The sequence below is a fragment of the Temnothorax nylanderi genome, unplaced genomic scaffold, assembly GCF_030848795.1.
Source record: "Temnothorax nylanderi isolate EJ_2023f unplaced genomic scaffold, tnyl_v1.0 TNYL_tig0176_pilon, whole genome shotgun sequence".
NCBI lineage: Eukaryota > Metazoa > Arthropoda > Insecta > Hymenoptera > Formicidae > Temnothorax > Temnothorax nylanderi.
The window spans coordinates 338,098-362,053 of record NW_027249238.1 but is presented as its reverse complement, the minus strand read 5'-3'; the positions used below and the strand labels follow the sequence as shown (position 1 = coordinate 362,053).

The 23,956-nt window shown below is 28.5% G+C and overlaps 3 protein-coding genes and 1 long non-coding RNA gene across 4 annotated transcripts; all 4 read right to left on the bottom strand.

The window, feature by feature from the left end:
- Positions 1 to 2,378: 2,378 nt before the first annotated feature.
- Positions 2,379 to 4,454, bottom strand: LOC139778242 (uncharacterized). Its single transcript, XM_071716113.1, has 5 exons — positions 3,646 to 4,454; positions 3,232 to 3,487; positions 3,087 to 3,170; positions 2,906 to 2,995; positions 2,379 to 2,668 (listed from the first exon to the last, which is right to left on the bottom strand). Exons 1-5 carry the CDS (start codon positions 3,759 to 3,761, stop codon positions 2,603 to 2,605), a joined length of 612 nt encoding a protein of 203 aa, XP_071572214.1. The 5' UTR covers positions 3,762 to 4,454; the 3' UTR covers positions 2,379 to 2,602.
- Positions 4,455 to 7,677: 3,223 nt separating this feature from the next.
- LOC139778258 (uncharacterized) lies at positions 7,678 to 10,180 on the bottom strand. The gene is made up of 4 exons (XM_071716126.1): positions 9,917 to 10,180; positions 9,490 to 9,755; positions 8,898 to 9,053; positions 7,678 to 8,750 (listed from the first exon to the last, which is right to left on the bottom strand). The coding sequence occupies exons 1-4, from the start codon at positions 10,178 to 10,180 to the stop codon at positions 8,408 to 8,410; spliced, it is 1,029 nt and encodes a 342-aa protein (XP_071572227.1). The 3' UTR covers positions 7,678 to 8,407.
- A 719-nt stretch (positions 10,181 to 10,899) lies between these two features.
- On the bottom strand, positions 10,900 to 12,770 carry LOC139778265 (uncharacterized). The gene is made up of 5 exons (XM_071716136.1): positions 12,661 to 12,770; positions 11,913 to 12,171; positions 11,282 to 11,350; positions 11,112 to 11,201; positions 10,900 to 11,013 (listed from the first exon to the last, which is right to left on the bottom strand). Exons 1-5 carry the CDS (start codon positions 12,702 to 12,704, stop codon positions 10,906 to 10,908), a joined length of 570 nt encoding a protein of 189 aa, XP_071572237.1. The 5' UTR covers positions 12,705 to 12,770; the 3' UTR covers positions 10,900 to 10,905.
- Positions 12,771 to 14,996: 2,226 nt separating this feature from the next.
- On the bottom strand, positions 14,997 to 15,515 carry LOC139778237 (uncharacterized). Its single transcript, XR_011719521.1, has 3 exons — positions 15,445 to 15,515; positions 15,281 to 15,370; positions 14,997 to 15,079 (listed from the first exon to the last, which is right to left on the bottom strand). It is a non-coding gene; the product is annotated as an uncharacterized lncRNA (long non-coding RNA).
- Positions 15,516 to 23,956: the final 8,441 nt, after the last annotated feature.

Genomic DNA, 23,956 nt, shown 5'->3' with positions numbered 1-23,956 from the left:
CAAAATGGCTTTCACAAAGTCGATATTATCCTCATGAAAACGCTCATCAGACAAAAGTATAGCGTGGTCGACTAAATTTATAATGGTATTAATCTTATACTTAAGCGGATGACTGGAGAAGTAATTGATATATCTACCTGAAAACGTTGGTTTACGGTACCTATTGCCGATATGTTGACGACATTTTTATGTGTATTCCGAAGTCGAAACTCAATGACGTTGTATGTACTTTTAACAATTATCACTCTCGCCTTAAATTCACGTATGAACTGGAGATGAACAATTGTTTGAATTTTTTGGACACGACTGTATTCAGACAGGACAATTTTTTATTTACTAACTGGTACCGTAAACCAACGTTTTCAGGTAGATATATCAATTACTTCTCCAGTCATCCGCTTAAGTATAAGATTAATACCATTATAAATTTAGTCGACCACGCTATACTTTTGTCTGATGAGCGTTTTCATGAGGATAATATCGACTTTGTGAAAGCCATTTTGTCGAATAATTGCTTTCCCGACTCGCTTGTGAACAAACACATACACAAAAGAATTGTTGAAATTAATTATAAACGGTCGAATAATGATATTGTTAGCAACGACGATCGGAAACACAACAATCTAAATCTAAAGAATTATGTGCCCATTCCGTATGTAAAAACTTTCAGTGAGGACTTACGGCGAATTTTTAGCAATTATGGCCTAAGCACCTTATATACGATCCCCAAGAAATTGGACGTGCTAATTAAAAAAGGGAAGGATAGATTAGATAGTAAGAAACGCACAGGTGTAGTTTACAAACTTGACTGTTCTGATTGTAACGCTTGCTATATTGGTCAAACTAAGAGGCATATGGAAACACGCATAAAAGAACATTGCTCTGACATTAAGAAGCACCCCAATCAGCACTCTGTCGTTAGTAGACATAGAACTGATTTTAACCATAATTTTAAATGGCAAGATGCGCAAATTTTACACACAGAACAAAATCTTAAAAAACGCGAAATCTCGGAAATGTTATTTATTAAAAAGCATAAAGATGCCATTAATTCTCAGAAAGACACGGAAAATTTACCATTGGTCTACGATCGCATAATATTTTCACTTTAAACTTGGCCTTCTATGTTATTTACTGTGTTCGGTGATTGTTTATCACGCTTGTATCAGTCGTTGCTCGGGCTCTACACGAGACGGTCATGGTTCGTTCCATCTATCCGCAGACCGCTTACGCAATAACTATGACTCAAATTTTGTATTATTGACGCACAAAGATCCATGTAAGTTAATATTTAATGTATTCCGTCCCACGGTTATTAATGCACATTCCGGCATGTGTTGATTACCGTTAATTTTGTATTGTTCCAGCATCTAACTTGATAAGGACCCCAAGCAGGGGTCGAAACGTAGTTAATATTGAATAAAGTTTTGCCAGTCAGGCCGATTAACAATATTATTATTATTATTATATCACTGGCGATTAATTACCTATTAAATAATGAATAATGTAGGTAATAATATTGTATTTTTACATGACTCTCTCCTTTTGACATAAAATATTTTAATATAATTACAAAGAAGAAAACGAATAAGAAAGAGGAGAAATATATTTCTGATGTTTTATATTAAGTTACTTTCTATTTACCTTTATCTTTAATACAAAAGATAATATTTTTATAATTAAAAATAATTTTTTGTTAATGTGAGATATAAATAACATACAGCATAAAAAGTTGAATATATCTACATATAAAGAATTACACAGCAGTAATTCAACTGTTTATATGATTTATCATTACATTACCATGAGAAAAGAAATCATAAGAAAAGAAAAGTTCTTAAAGATAAAAGATATACCTATCTATTATTCGATTATAGATTATTTAAAATTATTTTTATTTAGCGTATGTTTTGAGAATAAAATATACATATTTCATGTTGCGTATATTTTGTTCTCAATAAAACAGCACAATCATATTTTAACAGAGTTTCTTGAAATTTATTTTAGTAATTTGTAGAGAGATAAGAAAAGAAATGGAATCCCAATGAAAAATAATGCAATAATTTATTTTTCATAAATTAAATAAATTTACAGCTTAAGGTATTTAAAATATTTTTGTTTTAATAGAATTTCTGATTTAGGTCTATTGCGTCTCGTCCTTTATGTTTTTATTCTTTGTCAGTGTTAAAGTTTAATTAGTTATCTGTAGATATATATTAAGTGAAAAATAAAAATACCACGAGTACTTCCCCCCTTTTCCGACTTGTATAGTTTTGGTTTGTGATACAATGGAAAAGAAGATATCAAGATTATTATATTTAATCTCCTTCTATAAAATTTGCAAAAAGATGGAACAAGCCCCGGTCTCCCCTATATAATATAATATTACTATTATTATTATAATATACTCAAATGAAATACAAGATGCTTACATTTATTGCCATTCTGAAGGAAAGTTTTGTCTTAGTTATTATCTTACTAATATTTTATAAGTCTCTAAGTAATGTTTAATCGGTATAAATAAAATAATTTTGATATGATATTAAGCTTAATAAAGTATTTGATTTTTTAGTTTCTTCTTTGATAACAAATTATCAGCTATTTATTGACCTATATATATTTCTATTTGCACCATGATAATCACGAACGTCACAATTGTTATGCAAAACTGAAAAAGAAACATATCAATTAGCTGAGTTTAAAAACAGTAATTTATTGCAAAACTATAAGATAAATTTAAAAATAGAAACGTTTGCCATAACTATAGTACTGCGGTAGCAAAAAAAAAATAATAGTTTTGATGGAGATAATCTTAAAAGAGTAATTTTCTGAATTTCTGTATTTTATGGTTTAAAACTCGAAAAATAAATTGGTAGAGACAGAGAGAGGTAAATGTAAAGCAAACCTTTCGCAAGCACTCATTTCCAAGGTTGAAAAGATTCATTCCAGTTAATTTCAACGGATGATGCATTGCTTGAAAAGTAAACTGATAAATCTATAGATAAATAGTCATTATTTAAGTTTGATTTATTTGTTATATATTTATTTTTTGCTCATATTTATTTTATTTATTAAAATATATTTACCTCCTTCCGTGCATCAACGTACTGACGGGTATTTGGTAGGGTATTTGACGGTATTTGATAAATTATGTTGTTAATTTCATTTGCCTGAAACTCGGAATTCATTATTATTGAATATACACTTTTATCTTGCATTAAATGATTTTACCTTAATCATAACACTTTCACATATGTAATTTACAGCATATACTCTTATTAATAATGCGAAGAACGATAAGCTGATATTAATCCATACATATGGTGATTGTAATATTTCCTTTGAAAGCTCCTGCATTAACATCATGCATATACCATAAGCCAATGACGTTATGAATATAAGGCACGTTGTCATTTCAAAAGTTATCTGTATTCCAAAGATGGAGTTTAATTCGCGAGCAATGCGACATAATTCTAAATGAAGATGCCTATAAAAAAATAGAATTTTTTAATAAATAATGCAAATATATTTTGTGAAAATTTGCAGAAAATAATTATCTTAATTAATTATTTTTTAAAATAAAGTTCAAACTTTTTTATTCAAATAGCACTAAGTTGATAATCTGGTCAGTGTGTTACGATTTACATTGAAGTCCATAATATTTGCTTGTAATTAGTACATAAAGTGTGTCGATGAACGACCATAGATTTCTTCCATGTATATCTCAGATCATGATCTTGTCTCACTAATACGTATCGCATATGCTCGTTTACTTTGTCAAATCTGATACAAATATACCTGTGCAAATAATATTTCTGAAAATATATAACTACATATATTACCGAATGTTAAAATTTTTATTTAAATAACATGTTTTTTTAATGTGTATATAATTTAAATCCTTTAAGGAATAATATTGAACCACCGAAAAATATATCATTTTAAACAATTTTTCTAAAGCTTTTGTTATGAATGCCGAAAATTATTATTTTAGTGTTAATTATATTTTATTAATTTACACACACACACACACACACACACACACACACACACACACACACACACACACGTGTTGCAGTATTATACAAGTATTATACAAACCATAAGAAAAACGTAAATAGTGAATCCACGAATGCATTGATATTAAAACAGTAATTTAGTATATGAGCTAGAAATAATCCCCAAGAATTGTCTAAACCTGTCCACCTATTGTATTTTAGGATACCTATTGTATCCATAAAATTTAGAGAGAGACTATATGCAATCCACCCGATTACCACTAATTTTGAATATTTATGTATCCTTTGATACATCATTGGAACGCCTAATTCTTCTAAAGAATTATCCACAGCAGAAAGCTTTTTCAAGCTTATCTCAAATCTCTAAAACAATAATAAGGCGACAACTGAAAGATACACATTTATATAGTGACATATAAAATAAGACATTTAAGAAAACTTTAAGTTATTTAATAAAAAATATTAAATTATAAAAGATAAAAATTTTCCACGTACTTATTGTACTGAAGACTTCGATGATATTAAATATAAATTATATGATATGATATTTAAATATACATATAAAAATACAATATAAATACAAGAAAGTGAAAATGTAACTTTTGTACCTTTTGATGATAGAAACTCGTGATCGCAGATATAATAGTGGTAATTATGTTAATTGTCATAATAATACTATTTATGGTAGTATCAAATAATACTTTCCATGTAAAGAAAGTTATTGTATAGTGAAGAAGATAAGCATAAGAAAACCAGATAGTCAAACGATATAAAATACTTAAGCATGCAATCCAGCGAATCCTTGGATTCGATTGTTTCATAGGATAGGCGCCTAAACCTATGATGAAACACATAATCAAAAGAGGACGTAAAACTTGTTGAATAGTAACTACCATGATTACACACTAACGGTTCAAACTTATTTACTAGGCGCAATACGACTGTGCCAATTTGCAACAACAGTAGATTCTCGTGATCGCAATATATCTATCTAAAATTATAGCACTCACGCAAATTAAAGCGATCAATCCTCTCTAATCAAAGAAATAACTCATCGTTAATGCAAGCCATCGTAGTAATGTTGCTAATTCATTTCCCGCGTGTTTTCTTGTATGAAGCAAGCACATCCAATATTCTCCTTGTAATGTTGTCCTATATAATTTTTTATTATCATATGCTATATTGTATATGTGCATAATGAGATTAAAGAAAGTTAAAATAATGAATAATGTAGGTAATAATATTGTATTTTTACATGACTCTCTCCTTTTGACATGAAATATTTTAATATAATTACAAAGAAGAAAACGAATAAGAAATAGGAGAAATATATTTCTGAAGTTTTATATTAAGTTACTTTCTATTTACCTTTATCTTTAATACAAAAGATAATATTTTTATAATTAAAATTAATTTTTTGTTAATGTGAGATATAAATAACATACAGCATAAAAAGTTGAATATATCTACATATAAAGAATTACACATCAGTAATTCAACTGTTTATATGATTTATCATTACATTACCATAAGAAAAGAAAAGTTCTTAAAGATAAAAGATATAGGGGAGACCGGGGCTAAAAGGTCAACGGGGTTGAAGCGTCAAATCAAATATCTCGGAACCTGTATATTGTGTGAACTCGCTATTAACATTGTAAACGCTGCTTATGGTACCCATGTGACCAACGGAGTTTCGGCAGGTTACCTGCCATATTATGATTTTTACGAGGGCAAACGTGTTTTCGGAAGGTGAAAGTTACATTTTCTGCGCGTGGAAATTTTGTAATATCTGCAATAATATTTGCTCTCCAAATCTCGAGATACGTGATTATAAAGAGTAATGCATGCTGAACACGAATTCAGTGTAGTTTTTTCATTATCGTTGATGTCTAATATTTCGTGGGCGATCAAACCTGAAACTTGTGTTTGGGGCTAATCGGTCAGTAAGCAGTCCAGATGCATTTCCAAGGCATTTCCAGGCTCATTGCATATGGAATATGGATGAGACGGGAATTACAACCGTTCAGACACCGAATAGAGTCATCGGACGTCGAGGAGTGAAACAAGTCGGGCGAGTGACTTCTGCGGAAAGAGGAACCCTCGTAACTATTTTTTAATAATGTTTTGCATAAAAATTTTAAATAAATTTTTATATTTTTCTCTTAAAAAACAATTATTAAAATGTATCCTATCATTTTTCAGGATTAGATGTACGTATATGTATTGAAAATGCAGTGTGACGTTTAAACCCCGGCATTTTTGAGATTTCAATTTTTCCACCGTTGTCGTTTTTGCTCTATACCGGTTAAACAAAGCGACGTAGACAAAAATTTCCTATATAAATTTTGTAGCCAAAGGTTCACTCTTTACAGTGGTATACCACCTTTAACTAAAATTATTTATTTTGTTGTTAAAAATCGGCACCAAAAAAAAACTGACCTTTTAGCCCCGGTCTCCCCTACCTATCTATTATTCGATTATAGATTATTTAAAATTAATTTTATTTAGCGTATGTTTTGAGAACAAAATATACACATTTTATGTTGCGTATATTTTGTTCTCAGTAAAACAGCACAATCATATTTTAACAGAGTTTCTTGAAATTTATTTTAGTAATTTGTAGAGAGATAAGAAAAGAAATGGAATCCCAATGAAAAATAATCCAAGAAATTTATTTTTCATAAATTAAATAAATTTACAGCTTAAGGTATTTAAAATATTTTTGCTTTACAAACAATCATTATACTATACTGTATGATTCTACACTTATTAGGAAAGTGCTAGTTTGTTTAGTCTCTTCTAAAAATTCATTTCCATTTTTGTTATATTAGGGAATTGTATTCTGATAATTATAAACGTTGCAATTGCAATGACGAACTGGAAGAAAACATGTAAATAAAATTTTTTCATCGGTAAAAAAGTTCGATAATATAAACAACACCATTGTACAGCTTTTCCATAATAATAATTTACAAATTTTTATTATACAAAAATGAACATAATAATAAAAATGCTATATACGCAATATATTAAAACGTGATGGGGTTTTCTAATTTGTAACGTGATATATACAAAAGTAATGAAATATAAAATATTAAATATAAATACCAACTTTTCTTAAGAGATTACTGCCGAAATAGAAGAGACCCAGTCCAGTGAATTTTAGCGGATGATGTATTATTTGCAGTGAAAACTGATAAATCTGCATACATATCGAATTGTTACTTATGAATTAAAATACTTCACACAAAGGTGGCCTCTTATTATTAAAATCTCTACCTCATAACGAACATCAGCATATCGAAGAGAATCTGTCAATTGATGAATTATTTTTTCCATTTCATTAGCCTAAAATTGATAATTGATAATTGATAATTGATTAATTTTTGATTTTATTTTTTTATACATTTATTGAAATATTTCAACATATAGATATTTGCATGCACGCGTGCATGTACACGGAGAAAAAGTTACGGTTGCTACAACAGAATAATAATGTTAATTTTCGCCCATCCATACAAAAGGGTTATGGAAACCATAGTACTCTGGAAGTGACCTATATGGTTGCCCTAACCTTAGTGAGGGTAGCTACTATATGGATGTTGCAACCATAATATATGGATGTTACAACCATAATGAACAAATATTCACCCGACAAAAAAAATTATTTATTTTGAAATTTTATTACTATTTTTTAACTAAATTTGTTTCTTAAGATGCATCTATGATTATAAATATTTTCTCGTATTTGAAAAAAACACTTACCTTGGTGGGATTCGAACTCGGGACCTCTGGATCGTGAGCCAACTGCCTTACGTGGTAGACTACTTCTTAATTTAATGTAAGTGTTATATATAGTCTACATATGTCATAATCAGCGCAAATATATAATTTTTCAAAAATCATCTTAAGAAACAAATTCAGTTTAAAAAGAGTAATAAAATTTTGAATTAGATATATGATATAATATTTCTTAATGTCGGGTGAATGTCAGAAACCAGTGTCGGCTCATTACGAAATTTTGTGTTCGTAAATATATTTATGAAAAAAGTATATTTATAAAGTTAAAACATCCTTATCAAATCCACTTTATTCTATGCAGAAATTCTTTTGCGCGCGCAATGGAACTAAACTCTCAATCATGCAGTGATTCAGTGCTGTACCGTGCAGCTATATCTTATGGATCTCTCAACCATAATACTTGTGCTGCAGACCACATAAGAGAGATAGCAATAATCCTTTGGTTGAGGCAACCATATACGAGGGTATTGTAACCGAATGTCACGTATCGTAAGAACTACGGTTATGAAAACTGTATAAATGAGCATATCTTAACAGCTACATTCAATGTAATATCAATTTAACTTGAATTCACATACATTTCTTTTTCAATCATAGAGAATGTTGTTGTAACAACCGTAGCAATTTTCTCCGTGTACACATATGGCCACAAATATGTGGAAATTTACTTGGATATTTACCTTAGCGCTAATTTTCTCACAGACGTAATTTAAACTGAAAAGTTGGGCCAAATGCAGGCAAATCCAGAAAGACATACCAAACCAAGAGATTGGGGAACGCATATACCGACTTTTCGTTTGTATTTGCATGTAAATGTAATTACACAGTCTTGCTACGTATATTAGATAGGCTGCCATTTCCATAGTCATTTGAGGTCCAAATATTGTATTTAAATCACGAGCGATTTGACATAATTCTAAGTGGAGATGCCTAACAAAAAGAACAAAATTTATTTTTAACATTATTTTGTTATTTTTTTAAATAAATCGAATTTCTCTCAAATTTGGTATGTACTATATTTATTATTAAATCAGTTTTATTAATGATCTGTTTTAGCACATTGGTAAACCGATTTACATTGAGGTCCACAGAATAAGCTTGTAATCAGTACACATGATATATCGGTGAGTACTTGGTACAGTTTTTCCCCATAAATATCTTAATCCATATTCTTCTTTCATTATCAGATATCTCATGTGCTCGTTCACTTGATCAAATCTGGTGCCAATATACCTATGTTACAAATCAAAAGTGTTTGTATAATTTCAGAATATACAAAGTTACTAATTATTAATGATAATTATTAATACATACAGAAATATATTACATTTTGATTTATTTATATCTGTAGAAATAATTCGCAGCAAAGTAATTTATAAGTCTGTGCAAGACATTTATAATGTATTCTTCTTTAAATTATTTATACTAAAAAATTTATAAGTTTTCATTTTTTTCTAATGTTATATTTTTAAAAAAGAACATATTATTATTTCTTAAAATGTGCATTATTTGAAGCACTCTTTCGCTTCTCGTCTTTCTCTTCCTTTCTCTCTTTCTTTTATTATATACAATAAATAATAAATAAAAAATAGTATAGTATAGTATTGATAAATAGATAAATTAAAAAAAAGTATATATTACATATAAATATTTGAAAAATTATACAAACCATAAAAGAGTCATAATTAATAAATCCATCAACATATTGGTATGGTGAAAATGATTTATTATGTTAGGTATAATCATACACCAATGATCCTGCACCGCATAGAACCACCATGTCATATCAAATACATTTGCCACGTAGCTACATACGAACCATCCAATTAAGACACTTTTTGCATATGCATGCAGTTTCTGATATATTTTTGGAGTGCCTAACTCTTCCAACGTATTGTCTACAGCGGCAAGTCTTTTCATAAATAATCTAAATTTCTGAACAGTATTAGGAAACAATTTAAAGCATTAGGTGACAGTGTCATCAAATGTATTTATTTTCTAAAACGTAACTACGTAAACAATGTTACTTGAAGGAATATTATCTTTGCTACAAAATTATTTAATATTTTGACGATAAATTTTGGATAAACATATACCTTGTCTCGATATACAGTCATAACAATAGAAATAATGGTGGTGAGAACGCCAATTCGTATATGGACTGTATTAGAAATTGTCTGATACCATTTTCCTGCCTTAAGTGCGGTTATCACATAATAACAAAGACAACCATAACTGGTCCATACTGTCAGATTATAAAGAATGTTTAAATAAAACTTCTTCGGGAAGTAGATACCTATGCCGAAAACAGAACAAGTCAGAAGTAAGGGATGTACAGCCTGTTGTACGGTGGTTGTCATAGTCGTCACTCGAACCCTCGCGGTTCCTGCCGCAAACTAACGTCACTTACTATTCAGACCCATTTCATCAATATATATTCCTCATTTATGAAGGCGACATAATAATATGTCGTTCGATTAATGCATTAGCATAATACATTATTTAATTCTCATAAATATACACAAGGAGTTGATCGATTGCTAGACATCTGCTATTAGTGACAATAATTGGCAAACAATTTAATTTTTCTGCAGGTGCCAATTAAAATAGATATTATCTTACTTGATATTAAAATTGTATGACAGATAAAGATTAGCTTGCGATGCCATTTATTGAGTGGAACTTTTTTAGAGAGTGAGTTTTTATAACTAATAATTGAATTTATTTTCCATGTAAAAACAAAATTCTATGTATTACGCAATTAATCAATTAAAATTAGGTTTTACGAAAGTTTTTATTTCAAATGTGTTAGAAATATGTATAATTACTAGATGTATATTAATAGAATAAGTGACATATTAATATGTATAGCCAATAATAATAAATTTCTATTATAAACGATATAATAAAAATAATATTATAATAATTATAATTCTTGTAGTCATGTAAGATAATTATTATAATTGATTACAGTAATCAGTTAAATTCTTAATATTTAGAACTTACAATTATTAGAAATACAAATATTAAATAATAAGTTAGACAGATAACATAAAGAATTTTATAATTGCATATTTTTCTGTTTTTAGTTGTAACATGTTATATTACTTTTATCAGCAATTATTATTCGAGATATAGGGGACGTTTTCATTTGCAGCATAAAGACAACAGCAGCGAGAATCCAGACAAAGAACTGAAACCATATCAAATATAAATGTTGCATGTTTAAAATTTTGTTGTTTAATAAGTTATATTTTTAGATATATGTAGATGTGAATTTTAAAGACTAACCTTACAAACGAACTCGTAGCCAAAATAAAATAGACGTAATCCACTAAACACCAATGGACGAAGTGATATTTGCAAAACAAACTGGAAAATCTATTACATGATAATGTGATTATTATCCAAAATATTTAAGAAAAATTTAGAATCGGAAATGTTTAAGAAAGTTATTTTACCTCTTCGCGTGCTTCGGTAAAACAGATGAGATTTGTTAATTTATGAATTATGTCCTTGGTCTTTTTTGCCTGAAATAATATAAAATTAACTATATTGCTTAATAATTGTATTTTTCTCGATAATTGTACATATGCATTATCTATATATTTAGAAATTTGCAATTTAAAAAAAATAAGTCTTATAAAAAATGTTTATTTTTGCAATATATTAACTATTTTTTTACTTATAAACTATCATTTATTTACGCTAAAGTAAATGTAACATTTTTGTAATTTATTAACCGGTATTAAAAATTTTTTCGAATTTTTCGGGAAATAATTGATCGAATCTTAAAGAATTGTATATAAAATATGGGTAGAATTTCCCGGGAAGTGCTATAAACTGTATAGTTTTTCGTTACCGATCTTTTTGGGAATCGGTATCTGAATTGATAAAGGAATTTTTTTCGATTAAAGATATTAAAACACAAATGAAGTCGTTTGAAGAAAAACGACTCCCGGGCGAAGCCCGGGTAACCAGCTAGTTTATTATAATTTTTAGAAAAAGTAAAGATTGTGTAAAATTTTTACTTGTAAAACCTATATATTCTTATTAAACTATTTACTAATGATTCACTGGAAATCAGCTTACCTTTGCAGTAACGGTTTCGCAAAGGTGGTTAAATGATATGACTTCCGTTAAACATATAGCAAACCATATGTCGCTACAAAGTAATAACTTTAGTCGAATTGAATCACCGTACATTTCTTTTAAGCATAACATTGTGTGATATTGAAAATAAAACATTGCGATTAAAACAGTGAAATAACATAACATCTGTAGGGTCATATGTATTTCGAATAAGCCATGTATGTCGGAAGCTATCCTGCAAAGCTCCGAGTGGAGGTGCCTAAAAAATATAATGTATTAATATGGATAAAGGCATAGCTACTGAGAAGTTGAAATATACAATAACTATGGATCTGTTGTTTCTAAATATTTACTATTTCTAAATTCTAAAATAAATGAAAGAATTTATACGCGTGCATCATTTACCTCTTATTTAAACAAAATAAGCACTATAAATTCAATTTATACAAGAGAACTTATTTGTCATATTATTATATACTATTAATGTTTCTCATGTTATACAAGAATAAACGCTGTGAACATTATAAGTTTATAAATCAAAAAGTTGTGCTAAACAGATAAAATATGCACATATATGTATATGCAACAAATTGTTACAAATTAACTATTAATTAAAAATATTATGATTATGATTATAACACAATATTTACTGAATTGTTCTTTTTTTAATAAAAAGAACAATTTTTTTAATAAAAAAATTTTAATAAAAAATTTTTAACTTCTCTTATTTAATTATATATCAATTTACATTGCAATCCATAATACACGCTTGCGATTTCGAGCGTTGTGCATATAAGGTCGAATAATAAGGGACTTCTTCCATGTGCATCTTAACCCATATTCTTCAGTTTCTGACAATTTTTCAATGTAATGATTTATTTTATCTAATCTAGTACCTATATACCTGTAATTTTAAAAGCATTAAAAATAAATTATTTATTGTATTCTTTTCTTCTGTGTATTAAAGTAAAAGTATATAAGTTATCGGTTACTTTTTTGTTTATATCTATAGTTTTATAAAAATAATAGTAAGCTATAAGTTTCTGAGTTTGTACATTATGTTGAAGAATTTGTATCTAATGCGTAACAGCAAATAAATGTTTATAAAAGGTGGCGTGAATAAGAAATAATTCAATTAATATTAATTATATTATCATAATTAATAACATTTTTAAATTACAAGAATTTTGTAATTTAAATTATATTAACAGACTTCAATAATGAGCTTATTAAATCTAATAAAGCCTCTTTTCTAACATAATTATAAAAAACAAAATATACAAACCTTAAAAGAAACATATACATAATATCTATAAGAATATTGATATGTAAAGGATAATTTTTAATGATAGGGATAAACATGGCTCTTATATCATTATGTTTCTCTATAAACCATAAAGAATCGAAAAACCATGTCATACACATCATTGTAAACCATGAAATAAATAAACGCTTCATTGAGTTTCGTATTTTATGATATTCCTTAGGCGTTCCGAGCAGTTCTAATGTATTATCCACCAAGCTCAGTTTTCTTATACATATCTGGAATTTCTAAGGATAAAAAATAGTGATAAATAGTAGAAGTAATATATAATGTTATGAATATCTCTCTGAAAAACATGCATATATGGATACATATTTAAAGGTGTGTTTTATGCAATAAAGCAGTGACTTATAGCATACATTTTGTTAAAATTTTATAGTAAATTACTGATTAATGAAATCTGTATGCATTAAAAATTGAATTTATTGTGTACACTAGATTGATAATTTTGGCTTTTGCAAAAATCAATATTCTGAAACAGAATGATTCTTGAAAATACTAAACTTTATTTATATCTATGCAATGATCTTGCGTCTCGTAAAATATAAATTCCTTTGGTTTCAAGTTTGATCAAAATGTTTCCAAATAGAGAGTAAAAATTTTTAGATAAAAATAAAGATAATTTTAGATTGGAAGATAGTTATATGTATTATTTGTTTTACTTTTAATATTATACTTATATAGGATATTACAACATAAACAGTGAAAAAATATACCTTATATCTTTGAAAATTAGTAGTTATAGATATTATCGTCACAGTCATATTTAATATTGTTAAGAAAACTTCTAAACCGCCTTTAATAATACTTCTCCGTGAAAAGAAGTTTGTCACATTATAAAACACATAAACGTAACCACTCCATATAGTTAATACGTAAAAAATACTTAAACAAACTCTTGGGTGATCGAAGGGATATCTGAGAACTCCGAAACCGAAGATACAAGAAACTAAGGAAATGGGTTGTAAAGCCTGTTCTAGAGTGTTGACCATGATCTCGCGATTTCATGCACGTACTGAAAGTCAGGACGTAATAGAAATGTCATATTCATCACGATGATGAGATGACACTTCATTACATTGTCACATTAGCATCGTTAAATCGTTAAACAGTAACGCAGATGTACACAGTTGAGATAATCGATTCTTGTGCAAAATATTACTTGTTATGCTTTAACTGCGTTTTATACTAATTAAATATATGTACGCATATATATGTATAAATACATGTATATCTATACTTAGAATGAAACACAATCGTGTCTCTTGATAACTATCAGAAAACTAACATGATTTAAAAAATCTGATATCTAATATGATTTAAATCCTTCAGTTAAAGAATTATATATGAAAACTACGAAAAATCTTGAATTTCTCTTTATTATTGAAAATAATTTTTAAATAATTATTGTTATAAAGCAAAAAATTACTATTTTAGTGAAAGTTATATTTTTATAATATTATGCACTATGTATTAATTATTTTTATATGTATATACATACGTGTAAAACAAACATTGTACAAACCATAAGAGGAAAGTAAAAAGTAAGTCCACAAACGTGTTGATATGATTACTGTGATTTGATATATACGAATTAAAAGTAATAAAGAATTAATTTTCTTTAAAATTGCATACCAGAAGAAACTTATTTTATATAAATTAGGGATTTATAATTTTATACATTTAAAACGTATTATTTTACAAACAATAATTGTACCATATAATGCTATACTTATTATGAAAGTGCTAATTTGCTTATTTCTTCTTAAAAATCCTTTGCTGTTTTTGGTATGACAGACATCTGTATTATGATGATCATAAATGTTGTAATTGCAACGATAAACTGGAAAAAAGTATAAATTAATTTTTTATATTGATAAGAGTTAATAAGATAATCAAGACAATTTTAAATTGATATGTAGGAAAATAGACATAATAATAAAGATTATATAAGATATTTAAAAAATTGATAGTCTTCTAATTTATAACATAATGTATGTAAAAGTAATGAAATATAAAATATTAAATATATACATATACCAACTTTTCGTAAAAGACTATTGCCAAAATAGAAGAGACCCAGTCCAGTGAATTTTAGCGGATGATGTATTATTTGCAATGAAAACTGATAAATCTGCATACACATCAAATTGTTATTTATAAATTATGATTTACAAAGGTTGCATCTTATTATTAAAATCTTTTTACCTCATGACGAACATCAGCATATCGAAGATTATCTGTCATATGATAAATTATTTTTTCCATTTCTTTAGCCTAAAATTGATAATTGATTTTATTAATGTATAATTAAATATTATATGTATAACTCTATTAATAAATATATAATAATATATAATTAATGAATATGTATATTATATATTTTTTGAAATGTTTTAACATATATTTGCAATGAACGCACACGCACATGTACATATACACTTTCATATATGTGGATATTTACCTTAGCAGTAACTTTCTCACAGATGTAATTTAAACTGAAAAGGCGGGCCAATTGCATGGCAAGATAGAAACACATACCAAACCAAACGGATGTCGAACGTACATATTGACCTTTCGTTTGTATATGCATGTAAATGTAATTACATATTCTTGCTATATATATTAGATAGGCTGCCATTTCCATAGTCATTTGAGGTCCAAATATTGTATTTAAATCACGAGCGATTTGACATAGTTCTAAGTGGAGATGCCTAACCAAAAAGAACAAAATTTATTTTTAAAATTATTTTGCTACTTTTTTTAATAAATCAAATTTCTTTCAAATTTGATATGTACTACATTCATTATTAAATCAATTCCATCAATGATTTATTTTAGCACATTGGTAAGCCTATTTACATTGAGGTCCACAGAACAAGCTTGTAATCAGTACACATGATATATCTGCCAGTACTTGGTACAGTTTTTCTCCATAAATATCTTAATTTATATTCTTTTTTTATTATCAAATATCTCATGTGCTCGTTGACTTTATCAAATCCGGTGCCAATATACCTATATTACAAAGCAAAAGTGATTGTATAGTTTTATAATATACGATGTTATTAAATATTAATGATAACTGTTAAGACATACAGAAATATACCTATTATATTTTATCAAATAGATTAAACTAAGTCGCCATTTACGGTCCGCGCTGGATCTTCATGATCTAATTATTATATAAATTTTTTGTGTATTATACATTTCTTTTCCAACATTAGTAAACTGCACGTCGACTAGATTTGTCAGACTTATAACACCCGTTGGATTGAAATTCCCTCCCTCCCGGTAATTAAATCGATTTGATTTAACTATCTAAATAACTGTAGATAATAATTTCTTTACAGTTATTTACTATTATTAACCGGTTATTGCGATAAATATTACCACATGCCTCAGTGGTCGAATTGGTACGACACCCTTCACGGAGTGAGGGAAGTTCCAGATTTGAACGTTGGCTAAGGTAATATTTTTCGCAATAATTTCTTTACAGTTATTTAGATAGTTAAATCAAATCGATTTAATTATCGGGAGGGAAGAAATTTCACTCCAACGGGAACTGTGTCATAAGTCTGACAAATCTAGTCGGCGCGCAGTTTATTAATGTTGGAAAAGATATGTGTAATACACAAAGAAAATATATAATAATTAAGCTACCAAGATCCAGCGCGGACCGTAAATGGCGATTTAGTTTAATCTATTTAATTGCATATCATAACGGTCGTATAATTCTCGTAATATTATATTTTGTTTTATTTATATTTATCTGTAGAAATAATTTGCAGCGAAGTAGTTTATAAATAAGTCTGTGCAAGACATTTATAATGTATTCTTCTGTAAATTATTTATACTAAAAGATTTATAAATTTTCATTTTTTAAAGAATGTTATATTTTTAGAGAAGAACATACTACCATTTTTTAAAATGTGCATTATTTGAAGCACTCTTTCGTTGTAGGGTTGTGTGGGGTGATGTGCAACACTTTTTTTCGTTGCTCGGAAAACATATCCAAAAATCAAATTCTTGAATATATCATGGCTGTATAATGTAGAGGAAAGAAAATACTAAAATTCTGCGTGATTAGATTTTCAAAATTTTAAATTTTTCCTAAAAATTTTTCGAGTTTTCAAAAACGTCTGTTTTAGCGTTTTCAAATTTTCTTGGGGTGATGTGCAACACAGGTAAAATTAAGGTAAAAAATGCATGAATATCGACATCAATCGACTTAAATGTTAAATTTGGGCTTCTTAAATACAAATTAATCGAAATCTGGTGAACAAAAAATTTCACTGTGTTGTAATCGACCTGAAAAAAAAAATCATTTTTTATTTGATTTCTTATTTATTTATCGCTTAAAAATTAATATAATGAAAGAAAAAACGCAAAAAACTTTATTTTTCATCATCTAAATCGCAGTTGTCACAAGTAAAATAGTTGCGACCTTGCATGTCGACACATTTCACATCATGTTGCATATCACCCCAAACACGCTATTTTTCGCGGACTGGCGTGACACCAACACAATGTAAGGAAATCACAAAATCGCTTTGGATTATCAAAAGCACTTGAAAAACTAACAATATAAAAATATTTACCTATAAGATGACTAAAACCAATTCACGAAATCACTATGAATGTGAAAAGCAAAAAAAACTTTCAGCTCGAGAAATTTAACTCGCTTTTCGTACAGCAAACCAGGGTGAGTACTATCTCGCGAGTTATTTATCTAAAACAAGGTACTGTCGACACAAACACATGGCAGTATGCGGTTCTGTCAAATGTCGACATGCAGACCAGGAATCGGAAACGTTGCACATCACCCCATGTTGCACATCACCCCACACAACCCTATTTATTTCCTGTCTCTCTTCCTTTCATTATAGTACGATAAAAAAAAAGTATATATTACACATAAATATTTTAAAAATTATACAAACCATAAAAAAGTCATCAGTAATAAATCCATCAATATATTGATATGATGAAAATGATTTATGATGTAAGGTATAATTACACATCGATGATCCTCCATCGCATGGAACCACCATATTGTATCAAATACATTTATCATGTAGCTATAAACGAACCATCCAGTTAAGACACTTTTTGCATATGCGCGTAGTTTTTGATATATCTTTGGAGTGCCTAGCTCTTCCAACGTATCGTCTACAGCGGCAAGTCTTTTCATAAATAATCTAAATTTCTGAACAGTATTAGGAAACAATTTAAAGCATTAGGTGACAGTGTTGTCAAATATATTTATTTTCTATAACGTAACTAAACAATGTTACTTAAAAGAATATTATCTTTGCTATAAAATTATATAATATTTTGACAATAAATTTTGGATAAATATATACCTTATCTCGATATACACTCATAACAATAGAAGTAATAGTGGTGAGACCGCCAATTTGTATATGGACTATATTAGAAGTTGACAGAAACCAGTCTCCTGCTTTAAGTGCGGTTGTTACATAGTAACAAAGGCAACCATAACTGGTCCATACTGTCAGGTTATAGAGAATATTTAAATAAAATTTTTTCGGGGAGTAGATACCTATGCCGAAAACAGAACAAGTCAGAAGTAAGGGATATACCGCCTGTTGTACCGTAGTTATCGTAGTCATCACTCTGGCAATTTCTGTTGCAAACTAATGTCACTTACTATTAGGACTTGTTCCATCAACATAGCTAGCTTATTTATCAAGGCGACATAATAATGCGTCGTTAGATCAATGCCATGAATCATTTAATTCTTCGATAAACATACACGATGAAAAAAACGATGTTGCTAGACGGTAAAATATTAGTGACAATACTTGGCATACGCCAAGTATTATTACTAACTTTTGCAGTCACTAATGAAAACATTTTAACAGAAAAGTATATATTTGTTTCGCCAATAAGTGATTAACAAGAAAAACTCTATTTTCAATCGACAACATTTGGCAATGTCGTGACAATTCGACCATGGGTTTTGGTCTTTTCTAAATTGATATAATCTTTGATACTTATGTATAAGCATCTCATTTTTATTAAATTAAATTATTAAATTTATTACGAAAAATATTACCTCAGCCAGGATTCGAACCTGGAACTTCCCTCATACCGTGTAGGGCGTCGTACCAATTCGACCACTGAGGCATGTGGTAATATTTTTCGCAATAACACATCTTAAGATGAATAATACTAAGATGGAAACATCGATTTTTAGGTCAACGGTGTATAATAACAGAAAAGTATATATTTGTTTCGCCAATAAGTGATTAACAAGAATAAAACATTTTATTTTGTATAACAATTGCATGATAGGTGAAGATTAAGCAGCGACACTTTTCATTAAGTGGACCTTTTGGAAGAATGAATCTTTATAATTAGTATAATTAATAAATTGGATTTATTTTCCACGTGAAAGTTAGGTTCCAAGTATTTTATATGAGGTGTAAATTGCTGTTTAAGGGACCCACCTTTAATGATCTTGACATATATTGTCGAGGTCATTCTTCTGAATAACCTTTAAAAGGTTTTAACCGTCGCTTATTATTCATTTAAAATTTATTAACAAAATAAAAAAATAAGTTTATGAATAGAATGTAACTCTCCGATGCCATGTTCATTGGCGGACATTTCGTTTTCTGAGGTAACGGGGGAGGGAGACATATAAGTATACCAATGACGCCTCTAGACCTCCATGTTCCCCCCTTACCCCTCAGGAAACGAATCGTTGTCCGCTAGGGTACATTTAAAACAGAACACACATTTTACAAAAATGTGTGTGCGTCCATATACATATACATAAATGCATACAGTATATATTAACTCTTTCTATATGCATATACACATCATATGTAAAACAAACGTTATACAAACCGTAAAAGGAAAGTAGAAAGTAAATCCACAAACGCGTTGATGTGATTACTGTGGTTTAATATATGAGTTAGAAGTAATAAAGAATTAATTTCTTTTAAAGTTGCATACCATATTATATTAGAAATATTTGCGGCGAGACTATACACAATTCATACAATTATCACTAAACGCTCAATTCTTCTAAAATATATCATCTAGAACAGAAATCTGCTTCAAGTTCATTTCCTATCTATAAAACAGTAACAAGGAGACATAATTACTTATCTACAATGTAAAATATTACATTTTATATAAAGACGTGACATTTAAAAAAACTTTAGATTATTAAGAAGTATTTGACTATATATAAAAGATTTAAATTTTTCACGTAATTGCTTTATTGAAACTTTAATGATGTTAGGTATACTTAATATAAAAAAATATGACATTTAAGTATACAGTATACCGGCGGAAAGTTTCGGGACAACGTGAAGGCGCACTTGTGCCTTCCATCCAATACGAGTATGAATCAGTGAATGTCGTTATCATCATACACGAAAGAACTTGGAAAAGGAGGGAAAAGGGGTCTCCTAACTTGATATAACGTCGCAGTTTAGATATGGTTGCAATTAATCGAATCAACTAAGAAAAATATGACTGATGTGCAGAGTTGTCCCAAAACTTTCCGCCGGTACTGTTTACTTCACATAAATACAGGAGAGAGAAATTAAATTATCTTTTTTGAGGATACAAACTTATGATTGAAGATGTTACAGCGGTAAATATCAATAAGTAATATATCAATAAGTCTATCTATGATATTTCGATATAATACTTGTTATGTAAAAGAGTCACTGTAGTGCAAAAGAATTAAGATAAACATAAGAGAATCAGATAGTCAAACGGTATAAAACTTGTGTATACAATAAATCGAATTCTTCTATATATCGCGTTCTTTTTATCATATTCTATATTGTATATGTGTAATAAAATTATAAATGTTAAAATAATGAATAAGTATAAATAATAAGTAATAATAATATTTTGTTATACGTTCAATTCTTTTGACATATAATAATTTAATTTAATATATTTACAGAGAAGGAAAAAAGGAAGAGAAGTATGTACATCTATATATATAAGGGTTTAGATTAAATTACTTTATATTTACATTTAATACAAAAGTTAATATTTCTGTGGTTAAAGATAATTTTTTATTAATATATGATATAAATAATATAGAGCACATAAAGTTGAAAAATATATAAGGAATCTTTACTACTTTCTTGAATCTTTTTAAGCAATCTGTAGAAGAACAAGGAAAGAAATGGAATCACAATGTGCTTATTTCTTCTTAAAAATCCTCCGCCGTTTATGGCTAGACCAATTTCTACTCGGGTGGTATGATCGACATCTGTATTATGATGATCATAAATGTTGTAATTGCAACGACAAACTAGAAAAAAGTATAATTTTTAATTTTTTATATTAATAAAATCTAATAAAATAATCAAGACAATTTTAAATCAATATGTACGACAAGAATGGACATAATACTAAAGGTGTTACCTAAGATATTAAAAAAAAATAGTCTTCTAATTTATAACATGATGCATATAAAAGTAATGAAATATAAAAAATTAAATATAAAAAATACCAACTTTTCGTAAGAGACTATTGCCAAAACGGAAGAAACCCAGTCCAGTGAATTTTAGCGGATGATGTATTATTTGCAATGAAAACTGATAGATCTGCATACATATCGAATTGTTGTTTAGAAATAAATAGTATATTGTGCACTAAGGGGAGAAAGTAGCGTTTTTCAGACGATTGTGAAGTTTGCCGCCAGAGCTGAAGGCGAGGGCGGCAAATCACACAAGTGTGAAAAAGCTTTCGACCCGAGGTGCACACGATATTTTTCACAACACCTCCACGGAAAGTTCGACTTTCCATGCCTGTAGAGAGGGGCGAGAGTGGTCAATTTCACGCTAGGGCTTACTTTCCTTCCTAGGGAAGAAAGTAAGCCCTGGCGTGGAATTGGCCATTTTCGCCCCTCTCTACAGGCATGGAAAGTCGAACTTTCCGTGGAGGTGTTGTGAAAAATAATTTTTACAAAGGTTTCCTTTTATTATTAAAATCTTTTTACCTCATGACGAACATCAGCATATCGAAGATGATCTGTCAATTGATGAATTATTTTTTTCATTTTATTAGCCTAAAATTGATAATTAAATTTATTATTAGATATATATGTAATGTATGCACATCCACACATATATATACACCTTCATGTATGTGGATATTTACCTTAGCGCTAATTTTCTCACAGATGTAATTTAAACTGAAAAGTCTGGCTAAATATATGGCAAGAGTGAAAAACATACCAAACCAATCATATATCGAACTTATATATCGACCTTTCGTTTGTATATGCTTGTAAATGTAATTACACATTCTTGCTACATACATTAGATAGGCTGCCATTTCCATAGTCATTTGAGGTCCAAATATTGTATTTAAATCACGAGCGATTTGACATAGTTCTAAGTGGAGATGCCTAACAAAAAGAACAAAATTTATTTTTAAAATTATTTTGTTATTTCTTTTAATAAATCGAATTTCTGTCGGTATGTTCTACATTTATTATTAAATCAATTTTATTAATAACAATTTTATCAATGGATAATCTATTTTAACACATTGGTAAACCGATTTACATTGATGTCCACAGAACAAGCTTATAATTAGTACACATGATATATCGACGAGTACTTGGTACAGTTTTTCTCCATAGATATCTTAATCCATATTCTTCTTTCATTATCAGATATTTCATGTGTTCGTTCACTTTATCAAATCTGGTGCCAATATACCTATGTTACAAAGCAAAAGTGATTGTATATAGTTTTAGAATATACGATGTTATTAATTATTAATAATAACTATTAAGACATACAAAAATATATTATATTTTGGTTTATTTATATTTATCTGTAGAAATAATTCGCAGCAAAGTAATTTATAAGTAAGTCTGTGCAAGACATTTATATATAATGTATTTCTCTGTAAATTATTTATACTGAAAAATTTATAAACTTTTATTTTTTTTAAATGTTATATTTTTAGAGAAGATCATACTATTATTTCTTAAAATGTACATTATTTGTAGCACTCTTTCGCTGTCTTTCTTCTTCTTTTTCTCTCTCTCTCTCTCTCTCTCTCTCTCTCTCTCTCTCTCTCTCTCTCTCTCTCTCTCTCCTCTTTCTTTCATTATATAACAATACGATAAATTAAAAAAGTATATATTACACATAATATAGTTACATATAAAGTATATATTACATATATATTTTTTAGAAATAATACAAACCATAAAAAAGTCATCAGTAATAAATCTGTCAATATATTGACATGATGAAAATGATTTGTGATGTAAGGTATAATCACACATCGATGATCCTTCGTCACATGAAACCACCATATCGTATCAAATATATTCAACACGTAGCTACATACGAACCATCCAGTTAAGACACTTTTGGCATATGCGTGTAGTTTTTGATATATCTTTGGAGTGCCTAGTTCTTCCAACGTGTCGTCTACAGCGGCCAGTCTTTTCATGAATAATCTAAATTTCTGAACAGTATTAGGCAACAATCCAAAGCATTAGGTGATCGTCAAATGTATTTATTTTCTAAAACGTAACTACGTAAACAAAATTACTTAAAGGAATATTGTTTTGTTAAAAAATTATATGATATTTTGACGATAAATTTTGGATAAACATATACCTTGTTTTGATGTATACTCATGACAATAGAAGTAATGGTAGTGAGAACGCCAATTTGTGTATGGACTATAT

Excerpts from the sequence above, each read along its gene's own strand:
- LOC139778265 (XM_071716136.1), bottom strand. The coding sequence starts at position 12,704 with ATGCACAACGCTCGAAATCGCAAGCGTGTATTATGGATTGCAAT. Across the intron at positions 12,172-12,660 it reads CGTGTATTATGGATTGCAAT|GCACCTCCACTCGGAGCTTT; the intron begins GTAAATTGATAT and ends TATATTTTTTAG. Across the intron at positions 11,202-11,281 it reads TTACCGAAGCACGCGAAGAG|ATTTTCCAGTTTGTTTTGCA; the intron begins GTAAAATAACTT and ends ATCATGTAATAG.
- LOC139778258 (XM_071716126.1), bottom strand. The coding sequence starts at position 10,180 with ATGACAACCACCGTACAACAGGCTGTACATCCCTTACTTCTGACTTGT. Across the intron at positions 9,756-9,916 it reads TGACTGTATATCGAGACAAG|AAATTTAGATTATTTATGAA; the intron begins GTATATGTTTAT and ends AATACTGTTCAG. Across the intron at positions 8,751-8,897 it reads CTTATTCTGTGGACCTCAAT|GCATCTCCACTTAGAATTAT; the intron begins GTAAATCGGTTT and ends TCTTTTTGTTAG.
- LOC139778242 (XM_071716113.1), bottom strand. The coding sequence starts at position 3,761 with ATGCGATACGTATTAGTGAGACAAGATCATGATCTGAGATATACATGG. Across the intron at positions 2,996-3,086 it reads ACGTTGATGCACGGAAGGAG|ATTTATCAGTTTACTTTTCA; the intron begins GTAAATATATTT and ends ATTTATCTATAG. Across the intron at positions 2,669-2,905 it reads GAAATGAGTGCTTGCGAAAG|TTTTGCATAACAATTGTGAC; the intron begins GTTTGCTTTACA and ends TTTCTTTTTCAG.